The sequence below is a fragment of the Phaethon lepturus genome, unplaced genomic scaffold (assembly GCF_000687285.1).
Source record: "Phaethon lepturus isolate BGI_N335 unplaced genomic scaffold, ASM68728v1 scaffold9044, whole genome shotgun sequence".
Lineage (NCBI taxonomy): Eukaryota > Metazoa > Chordata > Aves > Phaethontiformes > Phaethontidae > Phaethon > Phaethon lepturus.
In genome coordinates this window covers 51,702-71,487 of record NW_010533952.1, presented here as the reverse complement: position 1 = coordinate 71,487, position 19,786 = coordinate 51,702, and the positions used below count along the sequence as shown (strand labels likewise).

At 38.2% G+C, this 19,786-nt stretch overlaps 1 protein-coding gene across 1 annotated transcript in view; it reads left to right on the top strand.

Annotated features, from left to right (window-relative positions):
- The window catches only part of LOC104619473 (mirror-image polydactyly gene 1 protein homolog), a gene marked incomplete at its 3' end in the record, with an annotated part of 68,805 nt that overhangs the window by 3,743 nt on the left and 45,276 nt on the right, over positions 1 to 19,786 (top strand). The window contains exons 2-3 of the mRNA XM_010285363.1: positions 1,170 to 1,249; positions 19,234 to 19,420. Coding sequence (XP_010283665.1) covers positions 1,170 to 1,249; positions 19,234 to 19,420 — 267 coding nt within the window. The remainder of the gene's footprint in view (positions 1 to 1,169; positions 1,250 to 19,233; positions 19,421 to 19,786) is intronic.

Genomic DNA, 19,786 nt, shown 5'->3' with positions numbered 1-19,786 from the left:
GTAGGGAAATGGCTTCATTGACAGAAACCTATTTCTTGATATTAATAACCTTCTATATTTTCAGCTAATCCAAAAGTAAATGAGGAACTTAGGAAAAGATTGCCAACTCCAAACCAACACAGTTACACAGAATTGAAAAAGAAGCATACAGCTTCATTTGAGGGATTCTTGTAAGGAACTGCGATATGAGGTGAAGTTGTTATTTTTTGTTAAGACCTAAGCATGTCAAATCATACACATTTTTTTTGATCATGCACATTTATAGTTAGCAACAAATATGAGCTAAATAAGTATTTCTTGAATGCTTCATGTAAATGTTAGTGTTGAATCTTAAATGTTTGCACAAATACTGTACTACTTTATAATCTCAAAGATAAAAATGAAAACATCTGCTTTTTTGGTGTTGTATAGGAAAAGAACTTATGCTTTATTAGAATATGTGTCGGTATAATATGCTTGAATTTTAAAATACGTACTTAATTATTTTTTTTAACTCTTACATTTATCAGCACAATGACAACTCTCTGGATATTTTCATGATCCAGCCACTGCCTCTTCAAGGCATATGTTGTATCTTTTTAATAAATGTAGAAAAAAATATATCAGGGAAAACATACTGCAACTGTGTAATTAACTATAGTCTGAAGCAATATGTATGCAAATACTAGGATTGATTGTTTAGTTGTTTAGGAAAACCTGCAAATTCAGAGTTGGAATGGTCATGGGACACTTTACCTGTATTTTCTCCAGGAAATTAAAGCAGGAGAAAGAATGTTGTAAAGTGAAGCGCATACCACCATCTGTAATAAATACCAAAGTGAGCAGTCTCATTGCCTCCAGTGGGACCACTCAGTGTGATCTGGGCTGTGCTCAGTAGTGTGTACTTCCAAGACCAGACCCTAGAACAAGAAGACTAGTAAATTTTTCAACAAAGGCATTAGATGGAACAGAAAGCTGAACCAAACCATTACAAAAATTAGATGTGTGGAAAAAAAATATTTTACTGAGAAATATAATTTAGCACTGACTGTTAAAGTACATGGATTTTATTGTCCTCTTAGAAATATTTTTAAATCATTTGTCTTGTAAATTTTGTTTTGTCAAATGAAGGCAAGGCATAGGTGTGTTATATTGTTTCAAGTTTATTTATCTAGTTTGCTTTATTTCAGCTCTGAAATCTTCAAGCAAAAATTGAACTCGGTGCCAGATCAAACAAGTTCAGAAGAACAAATGAAGAACTGGTCAAAAGGTAAGGACTTTTAAGATATTATTAAGGAACCTCAGGTGGTGTACCAGTGCTAGGCAGTGACTGGAATGTATTTGTTCTTGCCGATATATCACTGACTTTGGCAGCATAGAAAAAAAAAACCCACAACCACACACTGCCTCTTGAAAGTATTTGGGGTAACAGAAGAGCTGCTAAAGGAATGTAAATCACCAGCTTCATTTTTATTTTCTGAGTTTTTGAAAATGTTTTTGTATAACTTTGAGTAGTCTAATTTAAATTCTTAGTCTGTGCATTGCACTTTCCTTTCCAGTCTTTTTTTCTTAATGGGTTAACAGCAAATCTGAAGTCTGTCTTAAAGTACCTTTATTGGCTATTCATGCCTGGCTAGAGCCATCTACTACTAATAATGAGTTTCTTATTATTACCTCAACTGAATATAGGCAGTAAGGTGAGTTTGGAGGTAAAGGGGGCCTTGGTTGACTTGTAACTTCCATGGTTCAAGGAGTTTTCATCTCCATCAGGATGGAGGGATCTTTTTGTATTTGGATGACCAAAATTTTGCCCTTGGATACATTCTTCTGTTTCATGGCAGAAACTTTAAAAAAAAAAAGAGAGTGGGGGCACTGAGTTTGAGAGCACATTATGTGACTGTCTTACAGAAGAGAATTGTCAGAAGGTGGCTTGTGACTAGATAATAGTGTGTAGATTGAAGAAAGGGAAAGGCACAGGAAGGAGACCTTCAGTACATCATAAAAGGATGGATTTTTTCTAGTAAGGGTCTATGTGTAGGTTAAAAAATAAATAGATATGTCAACATTAAAGATGCTTCCTATATAGGAGCCTGGTAGCATCTTGTGTATTTCCTTTTTTGAATTTTATACTATGTATTTTTTCTCAAAGGCTAATAAATGTCGAGTTTCTTATGAAGAATGTGTTGTTTAGAAGAAAGAAGAAATAATCTGTCTTGGAGATGATGCGTTTCTTACATATGTAAAGGAATTTCTATCTATATTATTGTGTACAATAACTACTTGTAGATTCCTTTTAATTCATGGAATTTTGCGCTATTACTGAGTGAAGTTAATGTTTTTGAATCGTATACTCTGAAAACAAAAATAGTCACGGTAGAGTAACTTGGTGGAGAATTATATTCTGACAATTTATGCTTTAAATGTGTAATGGCTTAATCAGATTTAGTATTTTTAGACCTTTAGGGGTCAGCATACCCTAACAATGGTTCAAAAGGTTAACTTTTCCAAAGTAGGCAAGTGAACACTATAAGCTGATTCTCCATGGAATATTTTCTGTCTAATTGCAAGAAATGGCGTTCTGCTGCTGCTCAGAGATATTTTAAAAACTGAGTAGTTACTGACTTTCATGTGTGTGATTTCTCTGATGCATTAAGTTAATATTTTGTGCTGTTTAGAAAGCTATTTCTTCCAAGGTAACACTTATGTCTTTGTGTATCCAATAGAAGTTGTTATATAGAAAAAAAGTAAAATTGATACACTTTCTTTAGATCAGTCATTAGTAAATCACATAATTCTTTATGCTTTTACTCCTAGGGAAATTAAAAAAGGGATTATGGATAAATCTCATGTCATCATACTGGTTTGGATGAGGAATTTTTTTTTGCTTACAATTTTATTTGGGTATTAACAATTAAATGACGTTTTCTTATCATAAAGATAATAGATAAATTACAGCAACATAATGTTCAATATGTACCCTTGGTAGACATTCTGGTGCATTTTCTCATTGAAATATTAAATCGAAGCAACTTTTAATCTTCTGTTTAAATGTGTATATTGAAGTGTATACCATTTTGTGTTCTGCTTGATTTGTCATCTGCGGCTGGTACTGTACTGCATCTAGTTGTTCCTTGCTTGTAACTTGGAAGTTTAAAACCCTATAATAATTTATTCAGTTTTCTAAATAAACATACTGAGATGTTGGAAGTTAAATTACTTGTCAAAAAATAAGGATGGTAAAGCATGTCTTAGGTTAAATTCAGCTGACTAGATGAAAATTCAGTCAAGAATGAGAATTTTTAAAAAAACAGCAAACATGTTAGGTAGACAGAAGTGGTAGGTTTATTGCAGTTATGTGGGATAATATGTAACTTGTTAATAGACGTTGTAAAATAAAATACTTGAAAGGTAGTGTTTAAGAAGAGTATATCTGAATTGTTTGATAGTGAAGGTTTTCTTTTTAACTTTCTGTGTTGTTTGGCATAGAATATACCTGTGTGGATTGAAGACTTTTGTCTCTCTTCTGGTATATTAGGAAGAGTTAAAGAACAGTCTATGTGCAAGGCTTATTATTCTGGGTTTGTATCTAATTTAAATGTACTGTTTGTCTCCACAGCACCTAGTTTTTAATAGGAGGATAGTGACTTTTTTCATTTCTGTCTAAGAATACTTGAGAGAAGGTATCAGGAGCATTGGCAGCAGGCCAGTGAAGACTGTAATTTCCAAATGAAAAATATTCAGGATCCAAGCTAGAAATCCTAGGATGGTAGTCCGTTATAAAAATAAACTTATATTGGCAAATAGGTGCATGTCTTTGCATTGCAGTGGTGGTGCAGGGGGAAGCACATTGCAGCTGGGTGCAGTTGTTACTTCAGCAGGGCTTACATGTGTAACAAAAACTGCACAAACATTAATACTGTGAAAACACAGGAGGGAACCTGAAAATGGATGCTTTTTGTACTTGCATATACATTCAGGACTTGGTATGTCGATCTTTCAGAAGAGTTAGCAGGATAGGAAAGTGGTGAGCATGCAAATAGTGGAGTTAAATTTGTGTCTCATTTGACTCATATCATGTACTGTGTTTAGGTGCAGCTGTACTTGTTCTGTATTATATAGTCTTTCATTATTGTAGTGTTTTTGCTTGTCATATTTCTGAGTATCTATGATTTTGAAGGACAGAGTAGAAGGTAGGTGAAGAATATCAAGTACTGATTGGTAATTGGTCTGTTTTGACAAAAAAATTGTAATTTTGCTGACTCAAATCCTTCAAAAGAATGTTTTGTGTGGCTTGTGAAAATACTTTAAAATTTCATGTCTGGAAACTGTAGTTCAGAGGAAACTCTAGCTTTAAAGAGATGTGATAATGTAGATTGGCACAGAACTAAAGAATCAGCTTGTGCAGGGAAATTTTAAGTGTTTTTTCTGATGGTGAGCTGTTTTCCAGTCTTGCTCCCTTCAGGAAAAATAGAAGAGGAAAATAGATCTGCAAACCTAATGAACAAGTTATGTGTATATATAGCTGCTCAGACACATGTGCATGTGATAAGCTTGCGCGTAGACAATTGTCTTAATTGCACTGTGTGTTTGTGTATGCATTGGTCTTGCATGAACGCATGGTGCTTACAAGGAAAGCTGTGGCCAGATTCTTAACAGTATTGTCACGGTCATGACATGTATATGCCAGTGTATTGCTTACAAAAATATCTTTTTAATTCTTTTGCTGTGTAGTGAATAATATTCAGGAAATAAAACCTTTCTAGTATTTTTGCATTTCTTTACTCCCATTTATAAATTCCATTAGTTGTCAGCCCTCCCTTTTGCATTAGTGGTAACGGAGGCAATGTACAGTCATGTGCTTAAGTAAAATGAATCTTTTTTTTTTTTTGCTAACTTCATAGAAATGAACCTCATGTTTCTCACCATGTATTTGTAGACTATCTTATTAGAAGCAGTACATTTTTCTGGTTGTGTTATGATCTTAATGTACTTCGTGGGTTTGATTTTGTAATAGTAATGACAAGGACTTTTTGTCTGGAATTACTGTTTTGTGACTTTCACACACTAACACACATGTACACAGACAAAGATGAAGGGGTAAAGAAAGCTTTGAGAGTAATACCATGTTGTAAAGATTTTTCATCTGATGCTGTAGTTGGGTCAAAAAGCAGCTAATTGTAAAGATGCTGTTTCCCCTTTCTTCAGAATACACCCATTAGAGCTGTACGCACTCTAAAGTAAATCTGAAGCCCTTCTTTCAAGACTGTACTGGAGGCAGAATAAACCATACTTGTCATATTGAAGTCAGTTTCTTTTACATGCCTCAACAAGAGATTCTGTAAGCCTGTTCTTCCTCTCCTTCCCTCTTTTAGCAATAAGGAGTGCTGTTTACCTGGGAAAGAAAGAAGACTTGGCTGTAGCATGGGTGTGTATGCAGAAGAATCTACGTGATATGCAGGGAGGCAGAGCCCTCCTCACACATGTGGCTCAATTGATTAGTGTCTTCTATGCCCGCACTGTGCTTTAAGCATTGAACTCGCTGTGTGCTAGCTGTCAGAGATCCCCTTGCAAAGTGGCAAGGGTAGTTGCAGGTTTCTCTGCACAGTGTAGGAGGTGGAAGAGAGGTTGAGAGGATGATCTTGCATGAGTCAAACATAGGAAGAATTACTAGTAACTGTTGAGCAACACTAAGTATGGAAGATGAAGAAAGCGTCTTGCATGGAAAAAGAAGAGATAGTGTGCCATAACTTAAAAGATAAGGAGGAGCTAATGATAAATGAAAAATCACCAAATACTGTCTGGTCTTTCCTGTAAATATAGTCACCCTTTCATGTGTTTAAATTCTCGTATCTCCTTTTTCAATCCCATTTCTTTCCTTGTATGTTTCAAATGGTTAAATGCAGTGCATTTCTGGCCAGGCTGCATGCGGAAAGACTTCTCATCGGAAGCACAGTTAAGTATCCAGTATCTGCCTGACTCATTGGAGTGTTGTGAATATGATTTTTTTAGGCCCTTTACAGTACGCTGGAAATGTGTAGTGCCTTATCTGCACTAAGTACTTCAAGCACTAAAGATGAGGAGAATGCACACCTTGAAGTATTGCACTTTGAATTGCTGATGTGTTGAAAGTCTGAGTGCAGCTAACTTCAGAATGTCTTGAATTGTGGTGCAGGGAGAGCAGCACTTACTACCACAGTAATTTCCATGTAGTGCTTCAGAAGGAGCTTTAGAAGATCTAACACAAGTGCTAGAGGAATTTGGTTATTTTCTTCTTTAGAAACCTTCATTGCTTCTGTTTTAATAACGACTAGAATGAAGCTTAAGTTCAGAGCAAAGACATAACAAAAAATTTTATTGAAAAAAGTTCTCCAGGGAGTGCATTGGAGACTCTTGTTTGAGAGTTCACCTGCTTCTTTAGTAGACCGTTTACTCAGAGTAAAGGGTGCGTGGGCAAGGTGTCTTACTGGCCCTTTATGCAGAGTAACCTTTCTTTTATGTCGGACACTTAAAATTACAATATTTTTCTTCACTTCTAAAGCTGTAGTTTTCTGGGATTTTGTTTAGAACTCTGATTTAACAAAGCCTTAGTTGTTTGTTTGCAGTAGGGGAGGTTGAGTACATTTGGATAAGAGAATTTTCAGTATAATTAATGGGCATCAGGAAACATGACCCTGCCTAGATAAAAGGGAGTTCTGGATCATTAAGATTTAGATAATGAAAGGGGTTATATGTGAAAAGCAATTGTCTGGTATGACAATAGGAAAAGAAAAATGGGATGGGAGGGTTTACTTTGTTAGTTAGCTGGTTTAGAAAACATAAACACAGCATGCTTAGTAAAACTTTAGCAGACACTATGTTTGGAAATTATGTAATAACTCCATATAGGCTGTAATGATATCCTGAAACCCTGTATTTAAACTAACCTGAATTACAATGAGAGATAAACAGAATATTTACCCATCCCTTATGAGCTGCTGCTGATATGTAAATTTATTCTTCTACTTTGCACAAATATACTTTTGAGCTACTGCTTAAACACTTCAAGGTCCTTAGCCAAACAGTTTTAATGATGCCTCCAATATTATGAAAGTGTGACATTTGATGAATGCCTTGTATAGTTGTGATATCAGGGAAAGTGTAAACAAAAAACGCACATCAAGTCATCGTGCAACACCTAGATAATTTATAATTTTACTGTTTATATCCATCTTGACATTTTTTATCTGCCAAAGGCAGGTTTCATTTGGAATCTTAATCTGAGATTTATTTGGTGGATCTGGAAATCATAGCTAGAGTTCCCACAGGAAATGGTCCATCTACCAACAGATTAAATGGCAGTCCTGCAGTTGTTAAGGGAGCTCTGCATTTAACACACATGCATACTCATTCAGTCAGCACTGTGGAGAAAAATTAAAGTAGTAACCCAGGTTTAGGAACAATGTAGCTAAAAAGTCCCATATTTGCTGAATGACAAAGGGTTATATAGCAGCATTTCATTTTATTATTCGTGCTTGAATTTCTTGTTTGCTTTGTTGAGTCTGCTGACGAATACTAATAAATGCCTGCAACAATCCAGACGAGAGATGCCTGGCAACAAAGCTATGCGGTGGACCTCCCTGATCTTCTCCAGTTCACAACCTGACCTTTTGAAAAATTGGCTGGGCTAAGCTGCAGAATTTGGGTGTAATGGTTATTGTTAACTCCAGCTTTAGGATTTATTAATTTGTGTGATCAAGACTTACCTATACTTCAAAGTTTCAAAAGACCAAACACAATCATCCATCCATTAGAACTAACATTGTGTTTCAGTGAATCCCACTTAGTGTCTGCATAGAAATTCAGCTGTTTTGATGCATTTGGAATATAAGAATGCTTTTTCAAGTGCGAGACCAATCCAACAAAAATCTGGTGTCTTCTCAGAAACTAATATTTTAAAATAACAATATGTTAATGAATTGTAAAGGGAGAGTGGAATGCCAAAAGAAGTGTCTGATATTTACACATTAATAAATGCATCATGATTAACTGTAGTGCATAATAAAATAATGATTGTTTGTGTATTTTAAAGATTTAGAATCTTTTTTCTATTTTAAATATTCACCAATTTGTACACAATTGCTGTTTAGATGGAAAACAGGAGGACAAAAGTAGTGATGTTTCCCTCGCGTGTGTCTCACTACTAAAATAACCAGAATCCTTGGAGAATTGTAAAAAATTGCCTTTGCCAGAATAACTCCAACTGTTCTTAATCTCCTCTTCAATTTATTTCTTTATGAAGGGTGTTGCCAGGTTTCCACACAAGTACAGGTGAATAAAGAAGCATTCAAAGTAACACAGATGTCCCCCTGCTTAAATTGCTAACACCGAATGAATTCACTGTTCTCTTTAGATTCCTTTAAGCAGTAAAAAACCGAACCATTAAACTTCTGAGTTTTGTCTGTATTTAAGTAGACAAAATATGTTCAAGCCTCTTTTTTTTGTGTGCGTGTGTATGTGTCATGGGATATAGAGCAAATGAAGACATTAATGCATAATATAACTTAGGTTATTCTGAGTTCACTTGCAGAGAACTTTCTCAATAAAGTTCCAATAAGAATACGTTGTTCTCTTTGATCATGATCTTGGACAACTTAAATGCTTAGCTGTTTCCAGAGACCAAGCATTTGAATTATATTGTTCTGTTAACCTGAATGACTTCTAAAACAGTTTTAATTGTTTGGAAGTTCTCTGTATTAGAACAATAGTCAACGTGAAAAAATATAGTTATTTCATTCATCTGCCTACTGTTGAAATTACAGGAAGTTTTTATATACAGTACACTGCACATCTGTCTTCTAATACAGGAATACTTTAGTCTGTCATGTGAAGGAAAATTATCATCATAAAGAGTGTGGAAGGATGCCAGTTTAGTTATTTGAAATTTCTCTTTAATTTTTTGACTGTGTAAATGTTGCTGTATCATTCATAAGTAAAAATGGTATTTTTTTTCTTGAAGTCCTATTGAAATGAGTTGCTAAAGCCTCTCTGACAAAAGAGAGAAGAATTTGAGGTCTCTGGGGATGAAATAGGAGCAGGAAGGGCCACCAGTAAGTTAACATAGGCTCTGAAGTACAGCATGGAAACAGTGCCTTGGACTTCTGCAGTTTTACTTCTGTCATGACTTGCTTAATGACCTCAATCCAGTTACTTCAGTATTGTGTGCCTCAATCTTGATGGCTTTAAAATTACTATCATGGTTCTTATGCATCCCTTAGAAAATATCTGTGAGAGTTTCCAGAAAACATAGTTTTCAAGGCTTATTTTGGTGAACCTCTGTCATTTGTGTCTTAAAATAAAAGCAGGCATCCTATCTCAGTGTAAAATCCATGACCTTTCTGAGTAAGAGTTACTTAAAAGTGAGTTGATAGTCCTCATTCTTCCGAGTTGACCCATAGTGCTCTCAGCAGGACCCACAGTTATGTATTGCTAGAGCACTGAGCATACAGTGCACCTACGTGGTGATTTCCTCTTCATTACTGCCAAGGGCTTGGCTGATTATATGCAGCACTTTGGCTGGGCAGAGCACTGAGAAATAAAAGGAATTAGCTTTGTATTACAAAACTACTCTGAGCTCAGTCTTCACTTGTTATGAGGTTCCTGTGACTGCCATTCTGCCATGCTACAGGACTGATTTGGTGAGATCTTTAGTGAATCCTACTGAATAATCATCTTAAAGTTTGCCCAGTTTTCTTTAAACATTAGAAGAAGTGTGTCATGAAGGGACACACATTTGCAAGTTATTGGTTCTCACTATACTACACTGCACTGAAGGGGCCTAAATAATTGTTAACATAAGTAAACCTGTAGTAAGTCCAAAGATGAGTAAAGCTGCACTTTTTCTTGTTTGTTTGTTTTTTTGTTTTGGAGAAAATGTATATTGACCTTGTACTTTTTGTACTGAGCTTTTGTAATTGTTTTCCAGAAACAGGAATTACTTTCTTCTTGAAAATTAAGTACAGCATCTTTTTCTTGGGATTAACTCTGAAAACTTGTTTGCAGATTGTGGGAAAGATGAAATAGTGAGGAAAAAGTAAAAATAATTAACACCCTTTGAGATATGTATGTTGCATCTGTGTCAATTCAAATACAAATGAAAGAGGAAATAACAGGCGTTCTGAAAATGCATAAAACCTAAACCAACTCTTTTCTTTCCACTTATGCCAGGCAATAGGATCAGATTTCTTGCACCAGCCTCATTTTCTTTCTTTGCATATTTATGCCTATAAAATCCTTTCATTTTGGTTTCCTACTCATTTTCAGGATTTATGCCTTTTAATCATTCAGTAAGGGGTGAACTGTTGAGCAATCTGACTCTGACTGTTTTGCAGTCATTCTGTTTGGTAGAAGTTCCAGTAGTTATACAGCCAGGTGAATGAATGTTTGTCTTTGACAGAAAGGCTGACTCATCATTTTCAGCTCATGAAGGAATATTTGGCCATAGTACTAATTTCATTTGCATAGCTTGAATAGTGGCTGTCACGTTCAAGTTTTTCATTAGACTTAAATTTTTAATTTCTATTTATTTATTATATCTCAGAATTCAAGTGCAGTAGCATTACATGTTATGAGCTTAAGACAATTCCATAATTTATTTTTCATATGAAGCTATTAAAATTGCTTTTTATTAATACAACGACTATCTTGTCCTAACACCTTGTAAGAATACTTTCAGGTGTGCGTGCATTGTCATACACACATGTCCAGAAATTATCAATTCAGAAATAATTGTAATGTTGTTAACATACAAAAAATCTAGATAATTTGGAAGTCAATAGTAAAGAATAGCAATTAGTCTAGTGAAAATAAAAAGGTGAAGTTCTGAAGTAATGCTCTTAGACGTCACAGTTATTGCAGCAAGTTTAGGTAGATGTTTGGTTTGCAGCTAGGGGCAAGAGCAAGTATTTTTAAACTGTAGTAAGCGTGTCCTTTTATTCCAGTGATAATAGGTCAGTTTAGTATAGGGGTGGGGTGGCTCTTTGCTTAAATAGTTTTATTGGATAGTGAATATTCAACGCCTCTTGGTGTTTGAAATTCAAAGTTTTTGGTATTGTACAAAACACCAAAAAAAAACCAACAACCCATAGAAATTGAAGCTGTGTTGTTTAGACGAAGAAGAAAAAAATACATTATTAACAGTAAATTAGAGTTTGTCAGTCACTGAATTTTGGGGGCTTACAGTAACTGAGGTTGCAGTTAGTTCATCAAATATAGCACAATGTTTTGTTCTGCATTTTTTTCTAATGTTTTTAATTTGCCAGTGTCATGTAGGATGAGTAAGCTACTGAGTTTGCAGTCAACTTTGCTCATGATCCCAGAGTGCATATGGCTCGTTCTCTTCCTTCTGTTTTTTCTCTTTTTCCTATTCTGCCACTTACTGTCATCCCTCTAGGGGTTCATTTGTGCAGCCTTTTGCAGACAGAGGAGAACATGCTTTGTCTGTGCTACAGACCAGCTTAAAATAAATAGTAGGAAGCTGTAGGTAGCAAGCAGTAAATAGTATTACACTTGAAGCTGGTTTGGAGCACCAAGGGCTTCCAATATCCCCATACTTGTCTGCAGGCAGATCTGTAGCCAACTGTGTATTTTGCAGTGCTGTGTGCATGTTCTGTTGGTTTTTGTTTGTTTTATTGTTATTCCACAGAGATCCCCTGCAAACCTCTGAGCTGATCAGAGGCAATTTGGCTAGTGGGGTGCTGAAAGACTACAAACAGGGGAAAGGAGGTGCTCACCCAGCTTCTGCTGGATGATGGGCTGCTGAATATGCTAAGTGGTATAACAAGGGAAGCTACTGCCTCCTTAGCTTTCCAGGTGAATCTGCACCTTCTGTGCACTTACATCTTCAACACTTCTTTCCACACTACCAGTGTCAGTACAGGAGTCTCTAATGCTGTGCTTCCTCTGATCTTGGTGCCAATCCCCCATTTCTAAGAAGCTATGAGAAATAGAGGCTGCTTGCAAAATGTGTTAGGTTCAATGTTTTTTACCTGACTTTTTAACTGGTCCCAGCTTAACACCATTGAATTCTGTTCTGCCTTTACTATTTCAAGCCATGACAGTGATATCTTCCCCTTACGTCCCTCACAATCAATTCCCAGCTTTAATTCTAGTGTCTTTATATTCCTTCTTCCTAACATTTGCTTTTCTTTCCCTCAATGTGAACAAGCTATTCATTCAAGATAAATACATACAGAAGATTGGCTGTTCAGCTTCTCTCTGTAGTGAAATATTAATCTGGGCTACTGAACTTGTTCTATTTTATATGGAAAATAAGTTGTTTAGTATACTCAAGAACCAGAATCAATGGTGGTGATACCACTTAGTGAAAACTACAGCATTTTTTCCAAAGCTTGCAAGGCTGTTTTACCCTTTCTCTGATGTTCCTTGTGCAGCCTGATTATTGCAAATGCTACTTACTCCCCAGTGTGTCTCTGCAGCATTGGTAATTAGTGCACAATACAATTTGCAGGAGGCATAAGGAAAAGCACTGAAGTGCATTGATTAATATTGCCACTTAGTTTAACAGCAAGACAAGCTACCATATACCAAGGCCTAAATTACTTTGGGTGGGGGTTGGGCTATATAGAGAATAAAATGGGTTTAAAAATTAAAAAATCACTATGCCCATTGATCTAACAGTGTTCAAAATGTCTTCCCAACAGCATTCTACTGACAGATTTAGTATGTTGACCAAAAAACTGCATTACAGCTTTATTAAGCAAGTAAAAACCCCTAACCTTAATGCCCTTGGGCAGAGTGTTTCCACTTCGGAGTGGAGGAGGCTGCCATCATCTTCCCTTTTACAAAACCACTAGGGGAAAAAACCCAGATCTTCTGTGTTTTGATTAACGCTTCCAGGAATGCTACTTACAGGCTTGCTGTGATGCTGCTTAGTCTTACCCCTGTGCTTGAGGGAATTGAATCTGGATGAAGAGGTGTGCTGCAACTGTAAGTTGCTTAAAGAAGCAGCATTAGCATTAATAAATGCCAACAGGTCTAGTCCCATTGTAAATTCTCTTTTTTCCAGCTGCTGTAACTTACAGTTGAAGGCATAAGAATCCATATCCTGGCATGGCCTAAGGATTTAGCCTAAAGTTCAGCTGCTAATGCAGATATTTACCTCATCATGCAGACATGTTTACTTCATTTGGTTTTAAAAAAAAAAAAAAAAAAAAAAATCTGTCTGCTGACTTGACCTGTAATCTAGAGAGCTTTGCTCCTAGTTGGGAGCTCATATGCAGGATGTTATAGAGAGGCTGCTGAGGCTCATCTGACACTGTTACCCCCTGCTGCTCTTCCACACAGGCACCAGAGATACTTTTGGGGTGATGTGGGAAGTATTACGTGTGACTGTATGGCTCTGGGGGTGATGGTCAAGAGTATGGGGACCCAGGTGGTGTTATTCTTGATCCTGCCAGTAAGAGGGAAGGGCATGGAGGAAGGTTGGCTGAAGTAGATGAGATTTTCTTCAAACAACTGGAAGAAGCCTCATGTTCACAGGTTCTCATCCTCAGAGAGGACTACAACAATGCTGATAATCTGCTGGAAGGACAACAGCAGGGAACAAGTGACCTGAGGAGACTTCTGGAGTCGGCTGATGACGATTTCCTGACACGAATCATTGAGGTGCCAGCAAGGAAGGGTGCTCTGCTGGACCTCATACTTACAAACAAGGAAGAACTGGTTGTGGATGTTGAAGTTGGGGGGCAACCTTGGCTGCAGTTACCATGAGGTGGTGGAGTTCAGGATCCTGAGAGGAGGGAACAGGACAAAAAGCAGGACTTCAGCTGTGGACTTCAGGAGAATAGACTTTAGCATCCTCAGAGATCGGCTTGGAAGAATCCAACAGGATACAGTACTGGAGAGAAGAGGGATCCAAGAGACCTTGTTGATATTCAAGGATCATCCAAGCCGAAAAATGGTCTATCCTGGCAAGCAGGAAATAAAGCATGGATCAAGGAAGATGTTGTTTTTCTTGACTTTGTTAAGGCTTTGGACTTTGTGTCCCATAACATCCTAATAGAGAAGCAAAGTATGGGTTAAATAAGTAAACGGTGAGGTCAACTGACTGGCTGAATGTCTGTGCACAGATGGTTACGATCAGAAGGCCAAAGAAAGCGTACCCCCCTTGATGAGCAAGACTGGAAAGCTAGTAACAACGGATGAGGAGAAGGCTGGGGTACTGAATGACTTCTTTGCCTCCCTCTTCACTGGCAGTCTTCACTTCTCTTCCCACATCTCTTGAGGGATTGGCTTGCAAGACGGGGACTGGAGGAGCAAAGTCCCTCCCTCTATAATATGGAGAAGATCAGGTTCGAGACCTGAACATGCACACATTTATGGACCTGATGAGATACATCCCAGAGTCCTGAGGGAATTGGCTGATGTAGTTGCCAAGCCACTCTCCTGATACTTGAAAAATCCTGGCAGTCAGGTGAAGACCCTGGAGACCGGAAAAGGAGTAACATTGCACCCATTTTTTAAAAGGTAGCAAGGAGGACTTTGGGAACTACCAACTTCTCACCCTCACCTCTGTGCCTGGGAAAATCATGGAACTGATCCTCCTAGAAGTTATGCTAAGGCACACATAGGACAGGGAGGTGATTTGAGACAGCCAGCATGGCTTGACCAAGGGCAAGTCCTGCCTAACTAACCTAGTGGCCTTCTATGATGGAGTGACCACATCAGTGGACAATGGAAGAGCTACCAAAGTCGTCTGTCTGGACTTCTGTAAGTCCTTTGACAGTCCCCCACAACATCCTTCTCTCTAAATTGGAGAGATATGGACTTGATGGGTGGACTGTTGGGTGGATTAGGAATTAATGGGATGGTCGCACCCAGAGGGTAATGGTTCATGGCTCAATGTCCAGATGGAGATCGGTGACAAGTGGTGTCCCTCAGGGGTTTGTACTAGGACCAGTACACTTTATCTTCATCAATAACATAGACAGTGGGATCGAGTGCACCCTCAGCAAGTTTGCAGACAACACCAAGCTGAGTGGTGTGGTTGACATGCCTGAGGGATGGGGTGCCATCCAGAGGGACCTGGACAAGCTTTAGACATGGGCCCACGTGAACCTTATGAAGTTCAACAAGGCCAAGTGCAGGGTCCTGCACCTGGGTCAGGGCAACCCTTGGTATCGATACAGACTAGGGGATGAAGGGATTGAGAGCAGCCCTGCCAAGAAGGACTTGGGGGTACTGGTGGATGAAAAGGTGGACATGAGCCGGCAATGTGCACTCATAGCCCAGAAGACCAATCCTGGGCTGCATGAAAATAAGCATGGCCAGCAGGTCAATGGAGCTGATTCTGCTCCTCTACTCCACTCTGGTGAGATACCACCTGGGGTCCTACATCCAGCTCTGGAGCTCTCAGCACAGGAAAGACATGGGCCTGCTGGAGAGGGTCTAGAGGAGGCCATGAAAATGACCAAAGGGATAGAACACTCCTCCTATGAGGACAGGCTGAGAGAGTTGTGGTTGTTCAGCTTGGAGAAGAGAAGGCTTCAGGGAGGCCTTATTGCAGCCTTCCAGTACTTAAAGGGAGCTTATAAGAAAGATGGGGAGAGACTTTTTAGCGGAGCCTGTAGCAATAGGACAAGGGACAATGTTTTTAAACTAAAAGAAGATAGATAGAGACTAGATATAAGGAAAAAATTTTTCACAGTGAGGGTGCAGAGACAGTGGAACATGTTGCCCAGAGAGATGGTAGATGCCCCATCCCTGGAAACATTCAAGGTCCGGTTGCATGAGGCTCTGAGTAATCTGATCTAGTTGAAGATGTCCCTGCTCGTTGCAGGGGGGTTGGACTAGGTGACCTTAAAGGGTCTCTTCCAACCCAAAGATTATGATTCAATGATCGGTTGCATAAAGTCCAGTAGGAGGCAAGTCACTAGTGGTCTATTCACAGTAAAAAATTGATCCAATCCTGTTCAATGTCTTCATTAATGATCTGGATGATGGAGCAGAATATACCCTCAGCAAGTTTGCTGATGATACAAAACTGTGAGGAGTGCACCAGAGGGTTATGCTGCTATTCAGAGAGACATTGACAGGCTGGAGAATTGAGCAGAGAGGAACCTCATGAAGTTCAGCAAGGGAAAATGTGAAGCCCTATATCTGGCCAGGAATAATCCTATGTAGCTGTACCTGCTGGGTCCAAACTGGCTGGAAAACAGCTTTGCAGAAGGGGATCAGGATCCTGGTGGACAGCAAGTTGAGCATAAGCAAATTGAGCATAAGCCAGCAATGTGCCCTCATGGCAAGGATGATCAACAGCATCCTAAGCTGCATTAGGAAGAGCATTGCCAGCAGATCAGGGAAGGTGATCCAGCCTTTTTGCTCAGCACTGGTGAGGTCACACCTAGAGTGTCAAGCCCAGTTCTGAGCTCCCTAGTACAGGAAAGAGACAGACTTACTGGAGCAAGTCCAGCAAAGAGCCACAAAGGGACTGGAGCATCTTATGTATGAGGAGAGGCTGAGACCTGAGACTGAGCCTCAAGAAGGAAAGGCTCAGGGGAGTGGATCTTATCAATATAAATAATACCTGATGGAAAGGATTTAGGAAGGTGAAGCCAGACTCTTTTCGGTAGTACCCACTGAGAGGACAAGAGTCAATGAGCACAAATTAAAACACAGGAAATTCCATTTGAATACAAGGAAACAATTTTTTACTTGAGGGTGATCAAACACTGGCACAGGCTGCCTAGAGAGGTTGTCGAGTCTGCTTTTGGAGCTATTCAAAAGCCTTCTGGACATAGTCCTGGGCAACCTGCACTAGATGACACTGCTTGAGCAGGGGGCTGGACTAGATGATCTCCAGTGGACCCCAGCAACTGCAGCAGCTCTGCAAACTCTTTTTAAAGTCCTTGTACTAAAAGCAGCAAATTCAAAAAATAGGAACTGTGAAAAGAAGAACAACTTATTCAGTTGATTACTCTTATGCTAAAGGATTATAATCCCTTTTTTGATTTATTCTAGTGTGACTGTGGTACATAATGTCATCTAATCTTCTTAGCATTCTGGAGTGAGAAGGTTTTTCTTGTCCAACTTTAATATAGTGTGGAGAGTGCAGTAATACTAAACAAGGAACAAATGTTCATGGCAGTACAGTCACTAGTTATTGCAACAGATATGTTGTGCTTGAATTCTTCCACAGAATGCAACACACTTCACCTGAGGCTTATAGAAATGTTGATGCCCTAGAGAAGAAGGGGAGGAAAAGTTATTATGGCAAGTGAAGCATTGCACTTTCCCTTCAGTGTGTGAGAGCATAATTTGCAACCATGTATATACAGATCACTGTATCTGAAATGGGAGAAGTGGACAGGATGATGTTTGATAGGCAGTTCTTTATATTATAAAATCAAATGGGAAACACATCTCAAACAAGTGCATGCCCCTCTATAAAAAACTTTGCAAGTATTGAAATTCAGACTAGGTTAGTTTCCAGATAGTACTAACTGGAGAGGATTCTGAATTTTGCACTTGCGTGTTGTCACTCCCAAGTTGGGGCAGGTTTGTAGAGTACACATAGAGAATTTTTTAATACCTGTTTCTTTAGAGATCCTTGCTACTTAGTGTAAGGAGAAGCAAGAGGTTGAATCCAGTTTTAAAATGTAGCAGTACTTAAAAGGAAATCTCTGCTCAAAAACCTTCAGGGTTTCAAGCCAGTGAACAACAGCGTATATTAAGAATCCCAGTGGCTGTGTTCAATTTCTGCATTAGCTGTGAAGTCATCTGAGGAACACATTTCCATGACAGTACTGAAAGTAGTGTTAGGTTATACTTGTTAACGAATGTGTAGTCAAGTTATGGTTTCCACATACTTATTACTGCTCGGAAACAAAGATTCTGATATGCTGTTGAATGTTGTTTCTCTAGTACAAAAATCAGTGGTTATAGTTTAGAGTAATGGTGAGAGTGGATTCAAGTGGATTTGTGCTGAATTATGTAAGGAGAATACAGATGAGCACCAGGTACAATAACTTTTTCCTCAAGGTAGTAACACATAACTCTGTGTGGGAACTTGTTAAACTGACTCCAGCCAATCCACAAGTCATCTCTCTGTGCCCTCGGGATGTTTCCTGTGCCATTGGCTGTGTCTTTCCTTCTTCGAGGAAAGAGTAATCTATTGCAACAGAGACAGTCTTCAGTATTTTTGACTTAGAATCTGTGCTTTTGTGTCTTACATGGAGCATGACACCTCGATACTGATGAGGTGTGTTTTCGGGCTATTTGTAGATGATTACAACTGTATAGAGAGTTTCTTATTATTTTTGAGGAGGAAGTAATAAGTTGAATCCATGTATACTGTATAATTTATCCAAAATATTTGGAAATGCTAACTTTATTAAATGAGCAAAAGCTTCAGTGTTTGTTCTCTACTAATCTAAATGAAAGAATGAAGAATACACGCACTTTCTTCCATTTGCAGCTTTTTTAGGCTTCTTCCTCCTCATTTTTTAATATAGTTCTATGATTAAAACTTGCTTGTTCTTACTTTATGAAAGAACATTCATGGTATGTAGATGTCTCTTTCATTTAAATACCTTGATATCAGAAACATGTCCTAAAAATATCTAGTAGCCAAGCTTAAGAGAAGTAACTATCACACTTTACATTTTAATCAGCTAATTTTTCCCTTTGGCACAATTTGTGCTTTGCATTCTTCAAGTTCTTAAGTTGTATAAGCCTGTACCTTACACTCTCCAGGAGCGAATAATAGGGCCTTAGATTTGTTGTTGCTAATTACAGCTTGCTGATACTCCTTTTGTAGCCAAAATGATTTGAAACAACACAACTAAGATTTGAAACAGCATAACTAAGAGTCTAGTTCATAACCTGCAAATCTCCCTGCCTACAGCAGAAATTCATCATGTCTCACTGGAGTAGAGCTGATTTTTGCAGAAGATAGGTAGATAATTTCATAGGGTCAGCATTATTTTATACAGTCATTTAAGGGGAAGAGGGATCAGGAAATGGCAATGGATTTTTCAGGTTTCCATGAGAAAAATCCAGTAAATAGGTCATAACTTTACACCATGCTCTAGGTAACAAAGCTCTCATTCCTTAGTGGGGTGAGGAAGCTGTGAACCTGAAACTAGAGTACTTTCTGCTACAAATAAGATTATAGCAAGCCATTTTTGAATGAGAAATCTCAAGTTCGTGCTTCTTTCTCCAAATGAAAAGCATGTGTTTGCTTCTGTTTCCAATTAGAAACACACATCCTGGGACAGAAAAAAGATGACACTTGTGTTGAGTTTCAGTTTCATCAGAATTCTCAAAAAAACCCAGAATTTTTCATCCAGGCAGAAGCTGAAGCACTGCAACTTTCAGATTTGCCAGCAACCAGTCAAAGAGGAGGAACCCTAAATGATTGTAATTCCAGTCCTGAAGAATCAAGGTAAAAAACAAATATCCCTATATGTAGTTTTTGTAGGTTCAAATTATAGATAATAGACATACGGATTTTTGGATAAAGATAGAGAAGTTTACTTCTCAAATGAGAATCAGTAAGTCAGCTTTTTGCTTAGACTCACCATACCTGCCCTTCTTTCCTTCTGGAATGCAGCATTTCGCCATTGTATTCTCTAGCACTCGTAGAAAATATGATTGTGGCAATGGCTTATATGACACAGTCTGGGTATTTCAATGATGGTGATCTATCAAGACAATTTTAAAAATACATACTGAACAGAATTAGAAAAGATGATCTAAAAGTCTAGTAGTATCTGTGACTTGACAAAACAAGCACAGTGTACCCTAAGTA